Source organism: Amia ocellicauda, chromosome 20, assembly GCF_036373705.1.
Source record: "Amia ocellicauda isolate fAmiCal2 chromosome 20, fAmiCal2.hap1, whole genome shotgun sequence".
In the NCBI taxonomy this organism is placed as follows: domain Eukaryota; kingdom Metazoa; phylum Chordata; class Actinopteri; order Amiiformes; family Amiidae; genus Amia; species Amia ocellicauda.
In genome coordinates this window covers 13,903,437-13,928,385 of record NC_089869.1, presented here as the reverse complement: position 1 = coordinate 13,928,385, position 24,949 = coordinate 13,903,437, and the positions used below count along the sequence as shown (strand labels likewise).

General features: G+C 38.0%; 2 protein-coding genes across 2 annotated transcripts; both read left to right on the top strand.

Annotated features, from left to right (window-relative positions):
* The first annotated feature begins 9,580 nt into the window (after positions 1-9,580).
* Positions 9,581-11,985, top strand: srgn (serglycin). Its single transcript, XM_066692960.1, has 3 exons — positions 9,581-9,738; positions 10,432-10,558; positions 11,596-11,985. Exons 1-3 carry the CDS (start codon positions 9,660-9,662, stop codon positions 11,882-11,884), a joined length of 495 nt encoding a protein of 164 aa, XP_066549057.1. The 5' UTR covers positions 9,581-9,659; the 3' UTR covers positions 11,885-11,985.
* Positions 11,986-16,319: 4,334 nt separating this feature from the next.
* On the top strand, positions 16,320-23,779 carry vps26a (VPS26, retromer complex component A). Its single transcript, XM_066693119.1, has 9 exons — positions 16,320-16,418; positions 17,903-18,052; positions 18,676-18,751; positions 19,366-19,522; positions 19,985-20,149; positions 20,905-21,011; positions 21,276-21,344; positions 21,752-21,894; positions 22,374-23,779. Exons 1-9 carry the CDS (start codon positions 16,416-16,418, stop codon positions 22,485-22,487), a joined length of 984 nt encoding a protein of 327 aa, XP_066549216.1. The 5' UTR covers positions 16,320-16,415; the 3' UTR covers positions 22,488-23,779.
* The last annotated feature ends 1,170 nt before the right edge of the window (positions 23,780-24,949 follow it).

The following is a 24,949-nucleotide window of genomic DNA, read 5'->3' as shown; positions in this document are numbered from 1 at the left end:
AGTTATACATTGATTTGCATGTTAATGAGGGAAATAAGTATTTGATCCCCTATCAATCAGCAAGATTTCTGGCTCCCAGGTGTCTTTTATACAGGTAACGAGCTGAGATTAGGCGCACTCTCTTAAAGGGACTGCTCCTAATCTCAGCTCGTTACCTGTATACAAGACACCTGTCCACAGAAGCAATCAATCAATCAGATTCCAAATGGCCAAGACCAAAGAGCTGTCCAAGGATGTCAGGGACAAGATTGTAGACCTACACAAGGCTGGAATGGGCTACAAGACCATCGCCAAGCAGCTTGGTGAGAAGGTGACAACAGTTGGTGCGATTATTGGCAAATGGAAGAAACACAAAATAACTGTCCGTCTCCCTCGGTCTGGGGCTCCATGCAAGATCTCACCTCGTGGAGTTTCAATGATCATGAGAACGGTGAGGAATCAGCCCAGAACTACACGGGAGGATCTTGTTAATGATCTCAAGGCAGCTGGGACCATAGTCACCAAGAAAACAATTGGTAACACACTACGCCGTGAAGGACTGAAATCCTGCAGCGCCCGCAAGGTCCCCCTGCTCAAGAAAGCACATGTACAGGCCCATCTGAAGTTTGCCAGTGAACATCTGAATGATTCAGAGGAGAACTGGGTGAAAGTGTTGTGGTCAGATGAGACCAAAATCAAGCTCTTTGGCATCATCTCAACTCGCTGTGTTTGGAGGAGGAGGAATGACCCCAAGAACACCATCCCCACCGTCAAACATGGAGGTGGAAACATTATGCTTTGGGGGTGTTTTTCTGCTGAGGGGACAGGACAACTGCACCGCATCAAAGGGACGATGGACGGGGCCATGTACCGTCAAATCTTGGGTGAGAACCTCCTTCCCTCAGCCAGGGCATTGAAAATGGGTCGTGGATGGGTATTCCAGCATGACAATGACCCAAAACACACAGCCAAGGCAACAAAGGAGTGGCTCAAGAAGAAGCACATTAAGGTCCTGGAGTGGCCTAGCCAGTCTCCAGACCTTAATCCCATAGAAAATCTGTGGAGGGAGCTGAAGGTTCGAGTTGCCAAACGTCAGCCTCGAAACCTTAATGACTTGGAGAGGATCTGCAAAGAGGAGTGGGACAAAATCCCTCCTGAGATGTGTGCAAACCTGGTGGCCAACTACAAGAAACGTCTGACCTCTGTGATTGCCAACAAGGGTTTTGGCACCAAGTACTAAGTCGAAGGGGTCAAATACTTATTTCCCTCATTAACATGCAAATCAATTCATAACTTTTTTGAAATGCGTTTTTCTGGATTTTTTTGTTGTTATTCTGTCTCTCACTGTTAAAATACACCTACCATTAAAATTATAGACTGATCATTTCTTTGTCAGCAGGCAAACGTTCAAAATCAGCAGGGGATCAAATACTTTTTTCCCCTCACTGTAAATCCTATATTTCATTCCAGTTTAGAAACTGAGCATACAATTAAAAATTAATTACATGAGAAGATCTGATTGGTGGAAAACATGTCAGATGTATTCTAAATGGGACCAACAAACTATATGTCAGAAAACTGAAACCCACTGCAATTCCTGTTTGATTCTGCCCTAACATTTCAATATTAACTTTAACTGCTACTATGATACGTGTTTTTTTCCGATAGGTCACAGAATTACTGTCTTGGGACGACACATTTGTGTTGTTTTTCCTATTGTATGACACACAGGAAGTGGCAAATTACATAGTCGGCCAAAAAGGAGCTTGCTCTGTGGGTGCTGCAAACGGTAGAAATGTGAGGTGTGACTGAAAGCTGTTACATGGGTGCCAGGATTGCAATTATCTGCCTTGTCCTCTGTATAATTTACCAGAAATCTACACTAGAATTCCCCTCAGAACTAATGATGCAGCAAGTTTCTTTTTTTAATCTATGTGGCCTAATTGTCTACTGTTTTGTGTTGTGCCCAGAAAATTAGGTTATTTCACTTGTGTCTGAACTAATTCAAGTGAATGCTAGAATTTGTGAGCTTTTTCGTTGCTTAGTTTCTTCATATTCAGAAATACTCAGGAAGTGGATAGGGGTGAATTTAAAACATGTTGATGGTTTTCAGTTATTAAATATGTGGTTTGTACAGTGTCCATGATAGAACAACTATTAAATATACTAATATAAAGACACTGTAAAAACAGAAGCAGAATGTGAATAAACACAAAACCGGCAAGACAAACCGGCAGCCAAGCCAAAGTCCACAATGCAACACAGTCCACGTACAGATAAATGATAACTGGCTGAATGTATCTGAAGTTAATTGTGGAGTACCGCACAGATCTGTTCTCTGCCCTATATTCTTCATTATATATTCTCCCGTTAGGTGACGTAATCTGCTGATACAATGTTAACTTTCATAGCTACGGGGAGTATATTTGTCTACATCTGAAAAAAGTATTTTTTGGTGTAGTTCCCTTTTAACTTTATCCCTAAGAACCTGGTGATCCCAAAAATATATATTTTTTTAAGGCAGGTAGCAGAGCTTTTAGTTATAGGGCCCTTAAGGGAGTAATCTTCCAGCCCCCTTGGTCTCAGCCTATAAATCATGGTTGAAAACTCGCTTTTTCACTCGCAATTTTTCTAGTCATCATAACACGTAGTTCTGCCGGTGCTCCATGCTGTGCACACCATACTCTGCCATCCCCTGCATTTCACCATCAGTAGCTAATCACCATCTCTCTTCTCATCTTCCAGCCATAGAGAAGACACCTCCCATCGAGTCAAGTCCCCACCCCCACACCGAGCACTGATGATACCCCCCACCCACCAGAGGGAAGATTACAGACAGCTTGATTGATACAGACATACATACATGAGAGTAAGGCCAAGTTTCTTTCTAAGAAATACAACCATTAAAGTGTTACTAAGGTTCTATTTCTGGACATAGACACAGTTCTTTCTGGCATGAAATGGACTGTATGATGTCTGGAGTCTTTAGTTCTGCCCATCAAATGAATACACAAGTAGAGCTCGATAGCTTCTTGCGTGTTTTATAAGCAAACAATTTAAATCTCTTATTGCAAATTGTTTTTAAAAAACCTTCTGAAGTACTTATAATGAAACTTAGGATCCCTTCCCAGTCCCCTTGCTTTTTCTGTGAATACTCTTTGTAAATCACCAGAAAATTGCTGTTTCATGTCAGTACAGCTACCTTCTGATGCATGAGATAAACAGACTCAAAGGCCATGAGATCATCCCCTGAAGCCCTGCACAGCACCGTGCTCACATGTGGGCTTTCCTGATAAAAGGTAAAGAATCATTATTCCGCTACAGTATTTTAACCCCGTGGATAATAAATACATGCTTATTATGAGGTTTTGGAGACCCATATATGTTTGTTTATATTCTTCAAGTCAAATTGAAAGGATTTTTAAAAGGAAATAATATAGTACTCTGACAGCTATCATACTTACATGTGGTTACAATACATCTCTGTGGTTTGTTTCCATGGCAAACATACAGTTCTTGTGAATCTTGTGACTGCCTGTATCTTTCAGGACATCAGTTGCTTCATTAATACAGACATGGCCTTTGCGTCACCAATTGCATATGAAAACTATTAAAACTATTATTTTTACCCATCACACTCTGACACTAGCTAAATTCCTGTCTTCAATACCTGCACCTTTATACACATGATTAGATTGGTAACAATAATGGAAATATAATCTGTTAAAGGATACATTATGTCCTGTTATTACTGTCAAAAGATGCTTCTGGGGAGAAAGTAATGACTCAATTAAAGGTGAAAGTAATGAATTCCCAGAAAATTAGCATACATTATCAGAGTGACAGCTGTGGAGGATGGGATGGGCAACATGGCCCCAAAAATATACATCATGCTATATTCAAAAAATTACACACTATCTCTCTTGTTTTGAATCAGGAAAAAAACATATGAGTGAACATGCTCCTAATCATTTGAATAAGTTTCACAGCTTGCAATTTCCACTTTCACTCAGCTTCCATTGCCACTCACTACTAGTAACTTCCGATTGAGAAACTAAACAAAGCAATGGTGTGAAGATCCGAACAAGCAACCTGGGGAGGGTTTATCAATGGTGTTGGACAAGTTGCATGTGACCTGTTTGTTTAAGTTTGATATAGCATATTCATATAGTTTAATTAAAATAAATGTAGTTCAAATGACAATACAGTACCAGTTTCTAATTCTCACCTCCTTCTGAAGTTCGAATGAATCAGACCCTGCGACTTGAACTGAGCATGCAGGGAGAAAATGTATTTGATAGATTTTGTTTGTTCAAATTAACACACCAATATTAATTCTTAATTGTAAACACTTATATCTATTGTTACATTACACAAAATTCTGGTATAATCCTTTTCTCATTATATGTTTATCATCGTTTAAAAAGTATATCGCCTATCCCTATGTGGAGGTATACATTACTATTTTACAAATTGAGCATTTATGAATTCATTACGAAGTAATTTCTAAAAAAAAACAACAACAACAGAAAGTGTCAATTTTGCTGTAGTAGTCACTTATTTTGGCGATCTATTTTTGAGATCTCTCCGTCTGACCAATTAGATTCATTTCATGCATACTGTACACACTGTATCATGTCAGAACGGTATCATGTAAAACTGCTTTTTTCCAGCAAAAAGGAAAGCATCGTATTATAAGGCCTGGGAGAGCAGTTGAGAGGTGGCCAAATAGTTTGATGTGTGTTTTTTTTGGAAACCACTGGAATCTGCTGGACCGCAGACTACATACTCCACATTACTGCAGGTCTCAGACAACAGGGAGTGCCGGCTGGAGGAGCCCAAGGTTAGAAATGGAACTGTCTGTCTGAATGCTGTCTGTTCTTCTGAATCTGATCAGGTTTTGTCCGATATTAAGAGATGGTGTGCTTGTAGGGTGTAGGGGAGGTACCTGCAACCAAAAAACACACACCAATAAAACACTTTTAGTAAATAAACTAAGGTTTAGTTATGCAAATAGTTTGGCACCCTATTGTACTCCAAATTCAATATGTTTGACCTCAATGTAAACTTCGTAAGGCACAGCACAGCACTAGCTTTCCCCTAGTTGGGCTTATTTACTCTTCTGCAGCAGTTTCATTTCCTGCGGGGAGATGAGAACAAATGATAAAGCCACATCCTGTGCCTCAATACAGCTCCCTATCAGCTGAGCTGTGAACAACACTGCACAGCAAAAGTGATATTTTAATTTTTTACCCATCATGCCTGGTGCATTAAATTGTACACTGTATAAGATCGTCCATGTTGACTCTCTTGTCTGGGCTGCTCGCTTTATAAAAGATCACAGAGCAGAATGCAGTCAAGCCCACGTCACCTCTTGCAATGTCGAAGAGTGGCAACTGTGACATCTCAGTCTGTACTTTTTAACGTTCAGCCCAGATGTTCTTCCTACACCTTTGTTTTCCACTTCGGTTCGTGACCGAACAATTTAGGTCAGCTTCAATGTTAGCACAATAAGGCCCTCCAATAACATTTCTGGTCTTGTAAACTAAGCAAAGTTAGAACCTTTAAATTAGTACTCATTCACTGTATTTAAAAAAGTAGTGTCTTCAGGCCTCATATAGGCCAGGCTCTGACTCACCTCACAATTAAGTGTTGTGGTTTGCGGTGGATCACCTGGATAGATTTTAAAGACGTTCAAGAGTTTAAAACATTACTTGGGCCAATGACAGGAAACTCTACAGCAGTTTTCTTTAATTGTGTACAGTAGTTTTCATAACAGTAAAGGCTCTGAAACACATCACACTAAAGTCCCTATAAGCTAGAAGTAGGTGTATGGCAGGTTATGCATAGCAGCATTGTGTGGCCACTCACAACATGAAAGCCTAATCAGCTGGCCAGATGTTCATGTTCATATGATGATGATCAGTAATAATAGCTCTTACATTCTATGACTACTGACATGAATAATGCATAGTTTTAAAGTGTCATGAAATTGAGTTTTTCTTCTTTAATATAGATTCCACTTATTCAAAAAATAAATCCACTCCCACATATTATTCTTCAGTTGTTTTTAATTATGCCTATGCCTGTAAATAGTAAAGACGGGAATCATATTTAATAAAACAAATAACAATAATAAGCAGCAGCTCCATGAGTAATTCAGTCATTCAATTACTCATCGTTTAAGTTGTTGTTGAACATAGGAGGACAGGTGCACTTTGTGTTCACTTTTTTATAGTCCATCTATTTATGGTTTGTCAAACTGCACCGTGCAAAGTGTTCTCTTTTTCTCACACCACAGAGAATTTGTCAGTTTGACTTTCAGTGCAACAGTTATTTTCCTTCCTCAGAATTTAGCAGCTGGGGCCAAAGATGTTTAAATATGACAATAATGACAGTAACCATCATGTTCATGAGAAGCTAAATCATGCTTGTCAAATACTTTATACTACAATGACAAATTGAAACAAAATAACAGCCTGTAGCTTGCTGGTTTGGAAAGTAGACTATGTCATATGATCAGCCAATTTGGAAAATCAAAAATGTCTACCTTCCTCAGACATGCCCTTGGAGAAATGCTTACTGGCCTAAATCATTCAGTAATTTGTATTTATTGTTCAATTTCTGCTTCCAGACATGCCCATTAAAATGATGTTACAACAAACAATTTTGCACCAGATGTCTCTCAAACCATTAATTCTGTCTCTGTCATGCAGTGGGCTCTGGTGTTCGGTGTTACTTCTGCATTCTGTTAACTCTTCACACATCTTGGCCTGGTTTCACAAGGCGTGTGTATCAGTAGGCCCATTTCTTAATTTTGTTGCAGTTAAGCCAACAACCATATTTGATTGTGGGAAGATTAGACCCGATAGCACTGTATCAAATCTCTCCCCCCAAACACCATCGATCAACAACAGCAGCACCCCCCGCCCCCTCTGTCGGACTCACATGAATGTCCCCTCCCCTTCTGAAACTAAAGTTACACCACTGTGAGATTACATCCAGATCACAACAATGTGGTAGAAACAAGTTTGTTCTTTCTAGCAGATGATAGATTCAGATAGAACCCAGCAACAATTGTCTGAAAAAATATACACCACTCAGAATAGTGAAGTAATAATACAGAAAATTACTCCCTGTCATAGAGTGAACCCCTCAGGTTTGTAAGATAAGCTTAATTTATTTAGCACTGAACTTAATAAAAACACCCAGAAATGAAAGAAAATGCAGTACCAGGAACCAATCTTCTTGTATTATGTTCCAGTGTTAGTACAGATTCCAGTTGAATCTTGAGTTAAGATAGGGACAATACTTCAAAATATATATGTCATTTATTCATGTCTTTTACATATGAAATGAGTCTTTGCCTATCTTCAGTGCACTTTGCTCTATTGAGTGAGTTTGGGAGTGTCAATGTGAAATTCCTGAACAGAATAGAAACCATATCAAGGAGCCAAACTTTGAATATATTTAGATTGGAACATCTGCAAGGATGTTTATGGATGGCTGAGTAAGGAAAAGACATGGAGCACAGGAGCGGAGTGAGGTATTACCTGAAAAACCTGGTGGCATCATTAGGGAACAAGAGTCACATTAACACAGAACACAATTGAAAATGCATGATTGAATTTGGAAAATAAAAATTCATTTCTGTTAATTAAAAACAACATAAAAAAATGATCTGGTGTACACTCTCAGTTCCTTTTCTGCTCTTCGGATCTGGAAAGCAACTGGGTTCATCTTCCCCTTTACACAGCACTAGTGACAGTTAGGAATCTTTCACAATGTCCTGTAGAATTAAAAGAGAAATTTGCTTTCCAAAGCTTTTAAATCTTTTTAGATTTCCTTATTCTCAATAAGTGTGTTTTCAGGATTGAACATTCTCCATATCATGAAAATAATATCTGCTTGTTTCATCATCATGTATACATAGGCAAAGCCTGCAATCCTTTCAATGTTATCCTCAGACTGTTTAGTAATTATTTAAGAAATTCAATTAAAAGCTGGAAAAATAAATATGTGCACATTTTCCTAAAATGTCACACTCTTGTTTTCATCAGGGCATTCCTGGGACAGCTTACATATTATGACATAACTCTTTCACTTGAATACTATGTTAGCCTGGGTTGAAAACAAAGACTTGGAAACAAACAAATTTAATAATGCCTTAAATTTGCCGTGTAAATCTCAGGATAAAGCAGCTGTCTTTGAAGATTCAGGCAGGCATTACATAACAAATATACAAACATACAAAAATAACACACCAATGAAGATGTCCTTATGTTCCGCAAATGGAAAATAAAAGTTTACTTCAGTTCACAAAAATGACCTACAGTATCTGTTTCGCATGAGGAATACTGTGTGGCGATAACCTTGTTAGAGTGAAGTCTGTGAACTTCAGACAATTCCTCCACATCAGATCATTTTGATTAGAATGTACAGAATCCACAAATGCATAAGTATAAAAGCATATATTTGTGGAACATGGAGCCCTACTAACCAAGTCTAATAACTGAAAAAATCACCCATGAAACCAATTTCGTTTTACCAAAAGTTTTTTTGGGGGGAAAGTCCATGCAGTCTACCTGAAAGAGTACCATCATGAACACCCCCCAAACCCCTCAGTATTACTTACTCATCATAATATAGGAACAGTTATTGCCATTGAGCATCAGAGTGGTCAAGGAATGAACCCAAGTGTTAATTAATCAGCTAAGTACATAATGTCCTGTAATTGAAATAAACCTTATGATAAGTACAGGATTATTGTCTGGCAATGACATGTTGTGGAAAAAAAGATGGATAATTTCTGTTTAGAGCCTGGTAGAAAAAAACATCAACATGTAATTACATTGTGAAACTGTTGGTATTTAAACATAATGCAGCGATACACAGTATATGGAATGGAAAGGTACGTCAGTAGGGTCAACTAAGACGCAGAGAAGTTAGAATTGCAGAAAAAACAGCTGTAATTAAGACACTTTGAGATTTTTCCTTGGAAGAATGAACAAATGAAGAGAGTAATCGTACATCCAAACCAACCATAAATGATATGAGTTGCGGTGTACCTCAAAGGTACTGTGTAATAGGTATAAGTATTTTTTATGTACACTTTTAGTCTAATACAGTACGGCCTATCAGAACACCCCTCTCCAATTAATACACACATCAATAAAATCAATACATACATACACGAGGGGGTTAAACTACCTCTAAACATGGCATTGAAAAGAGAAGAGTGTTCTGATAGATGTCCTCACGGCTGTAGTGGTTCTTGATCTTAACCTTGATCCTGATCTGACCACCACACCATCAAACCGTTTCAACCTTTCTAACATAAATACTTAAGAGACCAATAGAGGTTGTATATAGTCTACACATGTATACATACACATATAGTGGTGTATACACACATATGTTTATTGTAGACATTGTTGTGGTGTCCAGATTTCGGACATGAGCAATGTGTGCCCTTACACAGGTTACAGCACAGAGAGGCTGGAGTTTCCACTGCGGATATAGCTGCAGAAGTAAGAGCACGACTGATTTCAGGAAATTATGACGCGCTTTTTGGGCTGGGTTAGGGGTTTTAGAAGTGTGATAAACTTCTGCCGTGTTTATTGCAGCAGAAACTCGGATATATTTCAGACGGTGGTGGTTCAAGCATCTAAAAGTGAGGAATGGGACTTCTTTCGACCTCCCCTGGGAGGATTTTACTGGGTTTGACAATAATCCTCTTACTGGGATTCGCTGTACAAGGTAGGCTTTGTATTATTTTAAGAGCTACGCATTCTAGAACACGTTATACAAAATAAGGCTATGTCATAAATAAATTAATAAATAGTCCCGCGTGTTATGGATGCTGTTGTATATAAACATATTAAGTCTAATCATTATTTATACTTTTCTAGTTTTCAAATCTAACTTTTAAGAGCTAGATTGATTATATGGTATTACTATTTGTATTTGTATTTTGTGTGTTTTTCGGGTTTCGCTTTGATTTATCAGTTTGGTCATTTATATTTAGGGATAATTTAATGAAAGGAGCATTAGCATAAAAAGACATACTAGTTATACAAGCTAGTCTAACACTTTCTGGTCTTTTTTCTTTTTTCATATTTTGCCCTCTACATATAATGTGAGTTAATATACTTAATATACATTGAAGATAATTGTAATAAAAGCCAAATTAGAAAGCTGTTTATCACTCATATGCGTAGTGCCGTGGCTGTTCCGTTATTATTACGCAAGACTCTTGGGTTCCGCTCCTGATGCTCAGCAGCTCAGTGATTAACCAGTTGTGACATATATGAAATGTATCCTCATATCCTGTAACACTTCATATCCTGTACTGAATACATTAATACATGCAGACGCCAAATGATAAATTAGAGAATTGATAGGCATATGAAATATTATTTGTCTAAAAAACAGTTTTTTCCCACGTTACAGGTGCTCCTGCCCAAGGGAGGTATATGTGGGTGAAATGCAAACCAGATGCCAGGAACGCAAACTGTAAGACAGAGAAAGGCCCATGGATTGATATCTCCAGCACCCAGATACCACCCACAGATGAGCTGTAAGTAAATCCTGAGTTTGATACACAAAAGACATGAACAAGAAAGGTCTACCATGTGCTTAAATACAAGTCATGTATTGCCTTTTTTATTTATAATTAGGATGGTGTGGGAAGGAAGGTATGGTGTTCTAATAATCCTAGAATACTTGCAAAATTATAATCTGTATTGTAATATTTATTAAATGATATTTTGTGGAGGAAGCCCCTTTTTGGTGTATCAAACACAACAGTTATAATAACACTTTTCTGTGTTTAAAAAAGTTAATACAGTAGAATACAGAATACCTGTTGATATACTTTTCAGATATCTTATATTTGATATTAAAGTACAAATTCAGTTGTCCAAAATCATTATGTTATTAACATAATGTGTCACCTGAGAAACTTTTAGGGAGTTTCTGTTGGTAAGTATACAGAGAACTAAAAGGACTCTGGTGCAGCAAAGAACCACCTAATTAGAGAAACTGCCTCTGAGAATATCAACTTTTTTTAGTGAATAAGTCATTAGGAGGGGCGAGTGGATTATCTAGACTGTTTCAGTCACTGGCTTATATTTTGTTTTTTAGTCTAAAATGAAAGTAACAACAAGTTATATCTATTTAAGTGAGTGAACTGCACATAGCAAATATTTATTGCCTGACAAAAAATAACTAATGGAAAAAAGACTGTCAATGGTTTTCTCTAGTCAATGATTAGCTCTTAACACACTGTTAGTGTTACACAGTTTTCCTCATCCTGTTAATACTGTGTGCAATCCCATATTAAACAGTTTCATGGCGATTAACCAAGTTCACCGCTTTTGAAATCCCCATGACTTACCTAACTCGACGTACGTTATGGTTTAATACAATGTTTCGTAGTGAAAAGTGACACCAGAACTTAATGACAAGAAATATTTAAATAAGGTTAACATTGGAAAAAGTGGTCACTTGAAATATTGTGTTTTTATTATTTCCACACTGTTCACAGGTTATCTTGTATTTGAGGTATGGTTACATTGACTCACTCGAACTGGTTCTGTTTCTTTTCTTTTTCAGAGAGCAGACTGAGATAGATGAGCCCAAGGGGGTCACCGAGGAGTCTTCTGGTGAGGGGTCTGGGGAACCTGTCATCGAGATTGGGTCTGGAGAGCAGTGGATCCAGGACCATATTCTGTCAGGACGTGACGTCACAGAAAAAGAAGAAAGCAGCAATGATTATGAGGGAAGCAGTTCTGTCGATACCAACTATGAGGAAATCGATTACACTGGTTTTACTTTCCCAGAAAAAGTTCAGCTTGGCAAAGAAACGAAGATGAACCTAGAAGAGGAGAACCTAATCCTCTAAAACCACATGAAGGCAACCCAGCTGTATGATGTTTGTGGTTTGATATTAAAACATGTTGTTCTACTACCTTTTCAGGATTAAAACAGTTGTTTTAAAAGTTATTTTAATTTTTCTGTTCCTGTTGTGTTTTATTTCAAATACTATGTATTGTTCGTAATTGATTGTATTATGTACGTAAATATTTGAGCCCTTTTAAGCACAGAATTTGGGAATATATTATTGCAACTCTACCAATTATAAAACATTATTTTTCATCTAAGTACATGCCTTCCAAATGTTGTATATTTATATTTATTGTAAAGGTTTATATAAGGGTTAATGACTGAATGTATCAATCTAAGTGAAAGTAAAATATGTTGCACTAATGTGCTTAATATTCACACCAATAAAACAAATGCCCAAAAATAAACAACTTTGACCCATCTTTCTACACTTGATGGGTAAAAACAAGAAGCCTCAGGCAAACAGAGAGCTACAATAAAGCTCTAGGTTTGTGATTTGTGATTGGCATGTGGGTCATAATTAGTTTTTAATCTGGGCCAAACACAACAAAATTCATAATCTTTACACATGCTTTCATGTGTGAGATGCCTTTTATTTATTAAGTATTGAACATTTAGAATTTACAAAAAAATCTTTAGATGAATATGCAGCAGGTATTTTGAAAACTTTATTTTTGTTACTGGAATCCTTAATTTTGATATTTATTTGAAACAAAAGTATTTTTCTTTCCTGCTGATAAGATGTTTGTTTTCACAGTCAAAGCAAAATGCACACCACAGCTAATCAATAGTGGTTATTAAAAAGTGATAAACAACAGTTCTGTGCTTTGATGTCATCAGTGAATTTCTTATTTACTTTACAAGGCAACTTCCTACCTTTGTAATATGGAATAGCCTGCAATGTCAATTCTACAAATTTCACAGTCTTTCAATTAGTGTTTTGATATAAATAAAGGAGTGTCTGGGAAGTCACTTTAAGAAAGGACAAACCACTTAAAGTAAAAACTAGGACAAAAATGTACCCAGCATTTTTCTGTTAGGTCTCGTGACAGCACGGTATGGTCTTTTAAACAGACAACTTTTAGTTTGAGTGTTTACAGGTTTACAACATAGGGACAGGAATACAGTCCAGAATGGAGTACTGTTTATAATGACAAAATCACACACACACACACACACACACACACACACACACACACACACATACAGTGAGGGAAAAAAGTATTTGATCCCCTGCTGATTTTGTACGTTTGCCCACTGACAAAGAAATGATCAGTCTATAATTTTAATGGTAGGTGTATTTTAAAAGGGAGACAGAATAACAACAACAAAATCCAGAAAAACGCATTTCAAAATAGTTATAAATTGATTTGCATGTTAATGAGGGAAATAAGTATTTGACCCCTTCGAACTTGGTGCCAAAACCCTTGTTGGCAATCACAGAGGTCAGACGTTTCTTGTAGTTGGCCACCAGGTTTGCACACATCTCAGGAGGGATTTTGTCCCACTCCTCTTTGCAGATCCTCTCCAAGTCATTAAGGTTTCGAGGCTGACGTTTGGCAACTCGAACCTTCAGCTCCCTCCACAGATTTTCTATGGGATTAAGGTCTGGAGACTGGCTAGGCCACTCCAGGACCTTAATGTGCTTCTTCTTGAGCCACTCCTTTGTTGCCTTGGCTGTGTGTTTTGGGTCATTGTCATGCTGGAATACCCATCCACGACCCATTTTCAATGCCCTGGCTGAGGGAAGGAGGTTCTCACCCATGATTTGACGGTACATGGCCCCGTCCATCGTCCCTTTGATGCGGTGCAGTTGTCCTGTCCCCTTAACAGAAAAACACCCCCAAAGCATAATGTTTCCACCTCCATGTTTGACGGTGGGGATGGTATTCTTGGGGTCATTCCTCCTCCTCCAAACACGGCGAGTTGAGTTGATGCCAAAGAGCTCGATTTTGGTCTCATCTGACCACAACTCTTTCACCCAGTTCTCCTCTGAATCATTCAGATGTTCATTGGCAAACTTCAGACGGGCCTGTATATGTGCTTTCTTGAGCAGGGGGACCTTGCGGGCACTGCAGGATTTCAGTCCTTCATGGCGTAGTGTGTTACCAATTGTTTTCTTGGTGACTATGGTCCCAGCTGCCTTGAGATCATTAACAAGATCCTCCCGTGTAGTTCTGGGCTGATTCCTCACCGTTCTCATGGTCATTGAAACTCCACGAGGTGAGATCTTGCATGGAGCCCCAGACCGAGGGAGACTGACAGTTATTTTGTGTTTCTTCCATTTGCGAATAATCGCACCAACTGTTGTCACCTTCTCACCAAGCTGCTTGGCGATGGTCTTGTAGCCCATTCCAGCCTTGTGTAGGGCTACAGTCTTGTCCCTGACATCCTTGGACAGCTCTTTGGTCTTGGCCATGGTGGAGAGTTTGGAATCTGATTGATTGATTGCTTCTGTGGACAGGTGTCTTTTATACAGGTAACGAGCTGAGATTAGGAGCACTCCCTTTAAGAGAGTGCTCCTAATCTCAGCTCGTTACCTGTATAAAAGACACCTGGGAGCCAGAAATCTTTCTGATTGATAGGGGATCAAATACTTATTTCCCTCATTAACATGCAAATCAATGTATAACTTTTTTGAAATGCGTTTTTCTGGATTTTTTTGTTGTTATTCTGTCTCTCACTGTTAAAATACACCTACCATTAAAATTATAGACTGATCATTTCTTTGTCAGTGGGCAAACGTACAAAATCAGCAGGGGATCAAATACTTTTTTCCCCTCACTGTATGTAGTAAGTAGCTGATAGGCCACATGTTCCTTCTTTTAGTTATGTTTATTTGTGTTGTTTACTGTACAAGAAACTAAAATGTAATGGTGTTGTCTTAAGATATTTTTGAGCTACTGCATGGTTCTGTATTTCATGTATTATTATTACTATTTTAATTACTATTTTAACTACTTAGCAGCTATTACACCAAGCTCTCAACTTACACGTAAATAAACAGTGAGAATATACTGAATAAAGGAACACAACAAGCTTTGATTCAGGGGAATGATCCATGCTATTGGTTTCTATAAATCCATGTGATGAGAGCGATGAGTAAAGTAGTTCACTCCTATTCACTATCAATGGTTCATTTCCTCTGAGCAGTTTCTTGTGACCTGCTCCCATAATAACTACGAGTCAATGGTACACAGCTGAAGCTCACAAGTGACCAGAAACGAATCTTCAAAACTGAGTCATGACCACATGCTACTTATTTCATGAGAACCACACATTTTGTCTTCCTATATTTTGTGTTCTTTTGGGTAACATTGTGCCACTATTCTTGTGTGTGCATGTGCTGTATATAGCATATACAGTAGCCTCCATATTTTGTGTACCCATGTAGAAGAGTATATTTCTACATTTCAGATATACTACTTAAGGCTTTATGAATCCTCCTTTGGCTTTGATAACATGTAGGAGGTGATTCCTGTAGCCTTTAAATAGGCTCCTCAAATTCTTGGGATGCATTTGGCCACCTCATCTTCTCCTCCAGGCTGTGTTGTTTGTCTTTGTAGATTGCTTTTTACAGACCTGCTCTACACTTATCCAGCACGCTGAACAGAGGTCAGCCATCCTATGACACTAGACAAACAACATGCAAGATGTTCATATAACCTAAAGACTATCAGAGCTTGCATACCATTAACGTTTATATATGCAGTAACATATTATGCAAAACGTCCAGTTATGCGCAGACAAATACTTTAATTATTGTTTTATTTCTTGATCAAATATATGCAATATCTCATGTTGTACGGTGTACAGTCCCTCCTTTAATTAAATAAATATGCAAGAGCGCCATCTTGTGATTCATTGGGGCGATGTAGTGGCACCAGTTTGGGTAGACAAGGGGTTGTTGGAAAATAACGGTAATATTATGAAATATTTCTCATTTGTGGATTCAAACTCTTAATTTATTATTATTTATGTATTATTATTATCAATTGATTGTAGTATTCATGTTGCCTTGTTTTACACTTAGGATAAGTTAGTATTATTGTATGACTCAATTTGGAAATGTATTTTAATGCCTTCAAAAATTTGATTTATAGATAAAATGAACACACACGTAGGCCTATATATATATATATATATATATATATATATAAAATAACTTTAATTTTCTGTACTAGTCGTACAAACACACATATTGTTATTGTGCCCCTTCCATTCATTCATTTTAGTTAGTTTTCTCCAGTTAACTGAAAGGGATTTTTAAATTAGGTTACATGGTGCCAAGCAAGTAAGCTTCAATTCAGAATTCATTTAAATAAATAAATAATAAAAAAAGCTATAACTAAAGTAAAGTAAAAAAAAATTATGCACAGAAATCCAGTGTGCGACCCAGAGCAAAAGAGGAACTGTCACATGACTGTGGACGGCGCTGCTCGGCGGGTCACATGACCAAAGAAGCAGGAGTTTAGGGAGGATTGCAGAGGGATCAGAGTTACGGAGATTCGTTGTGGAAACGGGCTGAAATGGTGAGTATAACTGAAAAGGACATTTTCTCAAGGTGTAACATACCTCTAACAGAGTATAAAGCACGGTGCATATAATTATATGTGCATGCGAAGTCGGTTTCTCTTATCCTCCGGTGGAGCAGGCGTGTTTTGACGTGCTGCAGAGAGGAGAGTGCAGGAGGCCCGGGAAGTCCTGGGGCTGGATTAGTGGGAGGGACGGAGTTCATGAGCCCTGTGTTCCTGCACCGCTGTCAGAAATGCCTGTGGAGTAGAGGCCAAGAGCGATTTCTTTAAGGTCTTTATTGTATGCCATTGCACTGACCGCTCAAGTAAAATCAGTGTGCCACGGATTTTTCTCTGGTCATTAACTTCCAGGCGCCACCTTTCAGCCCCTGCGTGACAGTTAGTGTAAATTAATTACACTCTCAATAATAGACATTAAACAACATGCATTTTGTCGCTGGAATAAGTATGTTTTCGTAATGGGCTATGATTATACGCTTGGACCTGTAATTAAGATGCATGCTGTAGCTGCATTGCCGTGATCTAATTCAACACGTCTGTTTTGAGTTATTGGAGGTGTTTTTCATTTGGCTATATATTATGAAATGAAGCTACGTATGTATGCATATGTATCCACTTCCTAAAATCTGGAGCTGTGATGGTTTCATTCCACAGAGAACCTGTGCGATTTATTAAACCCATTTTCAGGCCTTTTCATTTCTATGAGCGCATTTGTAAAAGTTTTCGTGTGTGTTGCATTGCAGCGTGTCATTCAGTGCCTCTCAGAAACAGCAACAGGAAGATAGAAATCTAGATCCTGACACCATTACAGCCGCCTGGGAACGTGTTCGCCCATTTAATGACATCTTAATTACTTTACAGTATTGAAACAAGCATGCTGATGGCTGATTACCCTCTTGGTACAACAACATACTGAACTGTTGGAAAATAACTCTTGCCATCTGGACGTTTTACGTATTCAAACACGAAGAGGAATTTTTGTATATATATGTTTGTATTCACCGTGTCGTTTTCTTTTTGTTTTTAGCTTACTATTCCAAAGCAACCTTTGCGAACAATTTCATCAACCTATTCTATTGAGAGAATTGTCCTGTATATTGTTTTATGATGGGCACATTAATAATCACCCCATGCTTCATTCTTGTACCGTTTTTCATAGGGATAAAAACAGATGGATTAAAATGTGGTGTTTTTGACCTCTTATTTATTCCAGCAAAAACATCATGGGGCCTCTGAAGCTCATTATTGCACAACTCCTCTGTGATCATGTGCCTGTACAGCGCTTCTTCTTTTTACATTTCTTATGTTATAATTATTTAAGCATATTTTCATCCATGTTGTTAGTAGATTTATAAATTGGTAATGGAAGTGTGTTTAGGGTTGCGAATCAGAGAATGCCTGTTCTTGCAGACGCTGGTAATTCATGATGGCATCCTTTTTCTCGTCCCACCTATTGATTGGGCTGTCTTGTTCCATTGCAGAGTTTCCTTGGGGGTTTGTTTGGTCCAGTGTGTGAAATCGATGTTATCCTCAATGATGCCGACACCAGGAAGACGGCCGAGATCAAGACTGAAGATGGCAAAGTGGAAAAGCATTTCCTGTTCTATGACGGAGAATCTGTTTCAGGGAAGGTAGGCTAGTTACTCCTGATGATTTTTTGGATAATTGATCTGGTCGGTACAGGGGCAGGGACTGGTGTAAAGCCTTCTGTATCAACACATCTGAGTAGTCTGACAATGGAAAGGAGTGGTTTGCTTTCATTCTTTCTGTGTGGAGCTATTTTGTGTTTTGTCTGTGCATTAGACTGTATAGTGTGCTAAGGTTAAGAAAACGCCCAAGGATCTTGGCGGCTGGCTGGTAGTGCTCTGTTGTGTGTGTAACCACGTCCCTATTGTCTTTTCTCTGCACACTGCAGACTGTTTGTGTGCTTTCCCCCTCCCTTGCTATTTCCTATTCCTTGCATGATGGTTTAAGGGACCCTGTCTTCTTTTCTTAGGTGTTATCCAAAAAAAACAGCAGAAAATTCCACGTGCATTTGGACTTCCGTCTGTGCCCTTTTCAAGTTTTGTTATGGAGTGCCTTCTTAAATTCACATTTGCCAATTGTGTTTATATGCAAGATTTTTAATTGCTTAAGGGTTTTTGCTTAAGATGTAGTCGGTGTCCAAAACACATTTTGCCCCTCAAAGGAAGGTACTCAGTGCAGATATAAATAAAGTCCCTCCCCTGATTCCTGTTCTTGATGTTTTTTCCAGGTGAACCTCACTGTGAAACAGACAGGGAAGAGATTAGAGCATCTGGGTATTCGCATTGAATTTGTGGGACAGATTGGTGAGTATTTTGTGACCAGATTGCGTCAGTGGAATCTCAATAGAGAATCAGAGTGCTTGTAATTCAAAAACTGGAATGTTTTGTTTTCTTGTCCGACCACCTCCTAAGATTTTATTTTAATTGCTGGAAAATAAATGTCAAATTGTCCACAATGCGTTCATCTTAACGGAAAGGAGATTTTATATACTATAAAGCAATAAAACAAGTTACAGGATTTTGACACCTGAGAACATATGTAATATATAGACATGTGCTGCATGTAAATCCCAGCCTAAAAGCCACCAATGGAAAAAAACTATTAGGAATGTGTATGATGAGGGTTAATTAGTTCCCCCCGTTTCGGGATTAATCCATCTGTGGGTTGTGGGTATTTGGCTAACAGTGACTGGCACAAAGCTTAGCAGAGCATGTGCCTGTCATGTGAAGACTGCAACAGTTCATTGCTCATAGACCATTCACAGTACATCCCAATGTAGCTAGGGGCTTACAAATGTTACAATATATTACATTATTCCTTACACACACTGCCGCCCAGTTTATACTCGCTGACATGCTTTTCTTGGAGAAGTGTCTGTGTTTAAACCATGATTCCTTGTTGCCATCCCCCCATGCAGAGCTGTTCAGTGACAAGAGCAACACTCATGAGTTTGTAAACCTGGTAAAGGAGCTGGCCCTGCCGGGGGAGCTGACGCAGAACCGGAGCTACGACTTTGAGTTCATGCAGGTTGAGAAGCCTTACGAGTCTTACATTGGAGCCAACGTGAGGCTCAGGTACTCTCCACTCGCCTTCACTACAGGGGCAAGCTCTGATTAATTGTAATAGATATTTTTTGGTCCTTTCCCGAATGCCCACTTAGAAAAGTGTAAACAAACACATAGAAGTAATTTCAATATATTTGTATTGATGGTTGCTTGACTTCAGTAGTTCTATAGTCAATATTAAGTATAATTTGCATCAAAAATGTCTTATAAAGACTTCTCTTACTTGTTTGTAAGTAAAAGCTCATTGGTACCAATTTACCAGACTTGTAATGTATGGAAGTGCCAACAGCTAAGGACTGTTTATGATGCTCATTGAGAGAATCACCTCCTGCTGTCTCTTCAGTCAGCTTTGAGAAGCTTTGTGTGTCACAGTCCAACCAATGTAAGAAAAATGTTTGAGAATTGTTCAAGAATTATTATTGAAAAGCATAATTGAGATATATATATATTTTTGTTTTATTCTACCAAAAGGTATTTTCTTAAAGTGACTATAGTGAGAAGACTGTCGGACCTGGTCAAGGAGTATGACCTCATTGTTCACCAGCTTGCTACGTACCCTGATGTGAATAATTCCATCAAGATGGAAGTGGGGATTGAGGACTGCCTACACATAGAGTTTGAATACAACAAGTCAAAGTAAGCACCATTTTCTGCTGGTCATTGACAGCGAAAGCAATGGCTGTGAGTTGCAAAGTCACTCCTGTGAAGATAGCATTTCACAAATATGAATTGGTGAGATAATAAGAATAAGATAATCTGCTGAGCAGTTTCGTATGTCATGTTACGCAAGACAACCATTTATAGCATGAGGTGAGAATTCCAGCTCATTTATTCTACTTCGACCATTTATTTGGTCAGATTAATTTCTCTTGGTTAGAATAACTGTATGTGCAAAGCTGTGTTTGGGGCTTCAGTAGGCTCGCGCTTGGTAAAGGAATGCATGGCACTTATTCTTTCCTGCTCATGTTTGTTTTGTCTTGCACTCTGGGGATCAGATCCTGTGTGTGCGGATGGGCTGCTCCTAAAAAGAGCTCATGCCATTCAGATATGTGGACTAAAAATAATGCTTTGTATTAGCTTTTCAATTAGTAAATACAATAAACATGGATATACATGTGCAAATTATCCCTTCTTTGTGTCCTTGAACTATAGACAGCTCTGAACAATTTACACTGAAGACACAAACATTATGAATAACAGACTGAAGCACAGATTAATATTTAGACCCAAACTCTAAACCCAGAACTTGACTCCAGCTTTCAACTGGATAGATCAAAGAAACCTGCCAATTGAAACCTTCTGACATTTGGGGTTTGTTTGAGTGGCTCAAGGTTGTAAGAATGCTGTCATACAATCACGGTTAACTAATCTCATTGTTTCTTCTTGTTAAGGTACCACTTAAAAGATGTAATTGTGGGCAAAATATACTTCCTGTTAGTGAGAATTAAGATCCAGCACATGGAGCTACAGCTGATCAAGAAAGAGATCACCGGCATTGGTGAGACATGCTTTTAAAAACAAAAATCACTGGTGAGATGTTTTTGAATAGAAATTACTCCGTTTCATAATTGCAGTTCTTTTTGCATTATACATTTTGTTGAAGTCCACTGAGTTTAAACTAGACAGTTGAATTGTTTTCAAACATTTGTCCTCCAGTCATTATATAATCAGCTTCCAAAGCATGATACGTCACATATACTTAAACAAATCAACATAACTATTTATTTAGTGATTGATTTGTTTGCTTGCCTGTCTGTTACAGGACCCAGTACAACTACAGAAACAGAAACAATTGCCAAGTATGAAATCATGGATGGTGCTCCAGTGAAAGGTAATTGGTGGAGAATATATAAATTAATAATAATACATGTATATTTTAACCTTTCAATTGACTGAAGGTTATGTTACTGTTGTTAGTAATGAATGATTAAGCTGAGATCTAATAATGTTGCTCACCCTCTCTGACTGGTTGCAGGAACAATTATAAGTTTCACTTGATGTAGGGAAATCAGTGCCAGTAAAGGGTAATAATATTAAAAACTTAAGATGAAAAGTATATGGAGTAAATTGGGGGGGGGGTGAAATGAAAAAAGGTAGTAATGTTTTCAAATAAGTAATATAAATCTATAATTCATAGATTCTCCTTTTTCCCCCCACTTAGAATTCTTTCTATCAATGTCTTAACATCCTTTGCTGTGCCTCTGCTCAGCCCTGTTCATTAACATGTGTGTCTTCCAGGGGAGTCCATCCCCATCAGACTCTTTCTGGCCGGCTATGACCTCACCCCAACCATGAGAGATGTGAACAAGAAGTTCTCCGTGCGGTACTTCCTCAACCTGGTTCTGGTAGACGAAGAGGACAGACGATACTTCAAACAGCAGGTACAGCACATCCGTACATCAGGCTACTCTTCGCGTCTTCATCTTAATCCTCTGTGGCCTGGATTAATTTCACTTAAAACATGCTCTCTAAGACTCTTCTGGACGATGGTGAGCAAATGCAAATGTAGTCATTTTAGCTGTTTACTTAAGTTCCCCTGAGCTATTAATTGGAAGCATTATCACATTGTTGGCATTTTTCACAAAAGTGTCTCCCTCTCAGTAAGGGAGGACACTGCCAGTTACTTGGCTTTGATGGCAGTGCTCTGTGATGAAAAGTAACCACGGTCCAGTAGTCAAACCAATGCAATGCTTTAATTGTCAGGTAGGGTGTGTAATTAGAAAAAAAAAACTAAACAAAAAGCATTTGTTTTAAAATTAATGAGTTGGTTGGTATGTGCTTTTCTTCAAATTGACTGCTTGTGGGTTTCACAGCTTCTAACAAACAACTTCACCTTTTGTCTCACCCTCTCTCTTTCCAGGAGATCGTCCTGTGGAGAAAGGCTCCAGAGAAACTGAGGAAACGCAATTTCCACCAGCGCTATGAGTCTCCCGAGCCGCGGCCCACCCTGTCGGCTGAGCAGCCTGAAATGTGAAGAGCCTGAAAAGTAGGAAAAGTGAGCATGGCGGTTTCCACTCGGCAGCAAACTGGAAGAGAGCGAAAAAGAAAAACGACAAACAAAAAGAGAGAGAGAGCGAGAGCGGCCAAACACCACCAACCCCACGTCTCACGGTCTTCCTTCCATGCGACACTGCAGCGCTCGCTCTGCCACCCCACTACGCATCCCGCGAGTGTCTGCAGACTCTCGATGTGAGAAACACAACAACAAACACTGGAATACTCTGAAGCGCCCATTTCTTTTATACCACACATTTTACACACTTTCATTAACTTAATGCACTTGGATATGCAAGAAGTTTAAAACAAAATGAGAAAGCGGGAAAAAAAAAAAACACACAAAAAAATAACTTATGTATTTCAACGAATGTTCCCATGCATGTAGGTTTGTTAATTTATATGGATAAATGACATGAAAATTGTTAGGTGTGGGCTTCAGGACCTGTCTTTAGAAACACTAAGGGACGAGGCATATGTGACCCCTGAATGCCATATACTTAATCCACTGTAAGATGTATAAGATTTATATCGGAGACTGTCTCCTCAATTATGTAATTATTTTTGTCTGATTCACACCATTTATTTTTGTTTGTTTTCCATGTAACTGAATACTTTGTTGCATACATTGAGGTATCTTTCTTCTATATTTTCCTCAATATAGGAAAATCTATGTTGGAACTATTGCTGTTACAAGAGGCTGCGAGAAAACTTTGATTTTCCAAAAACAAAAGTTTGGAGCCCTTTAGACTGAACAATTAAATGGGCTTTTAACAGTTCTCAATCTAAAATCAGGGGTATAAATAGGCCTACAGTGGTTGGATTTTATTTTAGTTAATATAAATATAAATTCCCTTTAATTTTCTAGATTTTACACCTGTAACTTCTTCTGGTGGTACTGTATACAGGGAATTTCAACTATTGTGTGTGTGTGTGTGTTAGTAGAAGGAAAATGGTTTTGGGAAGCTAACTGCACGTTGTATAAAATGCACAAGAGCTCGGAGCAGAATGGGCCACTTTCTTGTCACAGTTCACTGCACAGTCCTTCAGTTGCTGGTGACCATACACAGGCAATTTCCATTCCCTTTTTGTTGTATGTAAGTGCCTGTAAGGAAATGAAAATGTATGCCAAATATTGTCCTGGCCACGTGCATGATTTTCCCCTTTTTACAATGCCTAATTAAAAAAAAAAAAAGACATTTGCAAGCATTAAATACTGTACATATCCAGCCTCAGACTATTTATCCATGTACAATAAAAGTTAAAAATTTCTACTGGTATTCTTACCATGTTCTGTCATTCTAAAGCCGTTTTGTTTAAGAAAAAAATCATAATGTATATTGGAAAGAAACAGTACTTAATATTTTAGAATATGTATCTCAACATATGAATCTATATCAGTTAGATTTGTAATTAAAAAATAAACTATTTTTAAAATGTCATATAAATCAGAAAGTGGAAAATAAGAGTTGTATATGAAATGTTCATTTCAATCAGATAAAACTGGTTCCACATCATGTTTGATTTCTAAATTAAAACTAGTTTTCTGATTGTTTTCTGTACAGGGTTTCATCTATTTTGTATTTCTCCCCTTTTAGTTAAAACGCAAATCTAGGAAGATAATTTCTGTCATACTGTAGGGAATGCAGGTTGTTGTATTTGAGAGTGTATTTGATGGTGTAAGGTTATCGCACAATAACCTTTATCAAGTCATTCTTGTATGCATTGCTCAGACGTTTAAAGTGCGTAACCCTGTTTAAAGTGAAATTGTGAAAAGGATACAACAACAACAGTTTGTAAAGACATTATACTGTAGGATGAATATTTAAATTTGAATTAAGGAGCTGGTTGTACCAAATATGTGCATTGAAATGGATCACTTGGGTTTTGTTTGGAATACCCCTGCTGTGTGTGATACACAATTTTGTAACCTTGGACAGAATTATTGTTGTGTTAGTTCACTGCTGGCAGACCAAAGCATAACCAGTCCGTTCCAGATGTGACCTCTTACTGAACAATATTCAGCCTTTCCATCATCTAAGGCAAATCCATTAATCTGTGTAATCTAACATTAGATGTGTGATACAGATCTTTTTTATTGGTTACTTTTCATGCATTGTTCAGAAGAGTTTATTCTAAATAAAACGTTAATTGAACAAATACAAATTTGTGTTGTTTTTTTACTGTTCATGACACTCCCATTACCTTGGATTTAGGTATTTTGTTTAGAGTATGAATTTTAATAAATGTATTGTAATTGAACATTTTTTTTTACTACACAAATTGAATTACTCTCTGATCATTAGGTACTTTGACAGATATAGTCATAGACACTAGTACACAATATAATATTTGTACAGCCTAGAATATGAGCAATCATTGGGGAGTGTCTCTCACACTGGATTTCAAGGGTTCATAAGAAAATTAATTAATCATTTTCAT

Excerpts from the sequence above, each read along its gene's own strand:
- srgn (XM_066692960.1), top strand. The coding sequence starts at position 9,660 with ATGGGACTTCTTTCGACCTCCCCTGGGAGGATTTTACTGGGTTTGACA. Across the intron at positions 9,739-10,431 it reads ACTGGGATTCGCTGTACAAG|GTGCTCCTGCCCAAGGGAGG; the intron begins GTAGGCTTTGTA and ends CCCACGTTACAG. Across the intron at positions 10,559-11,595 it reads ATACCACCCACAGATGAGCT|AGAGCAGACTGAGATAGATG; the intron begins GTAAGTAAATCC and ends TTTCTTTTTCAG.
- vps26a (XM_066693119.1), top strand. Across the intron at positions 18,752-19,365 it reads TGAATTTGTGGGACAGATTG|AGCTGTTCAGTGACAAGAGC; the intron begins GTGAGTATTTTG and ends CCCCCCATGCAG. Across the intron at positions 19,523-19,984 it reads GGAGCCAACGTGAGGCTCAG|GTATTTTCTTAAAGTGACTA; the intron begins GTACTCTCCACT and ends TTCTACCAAAAG.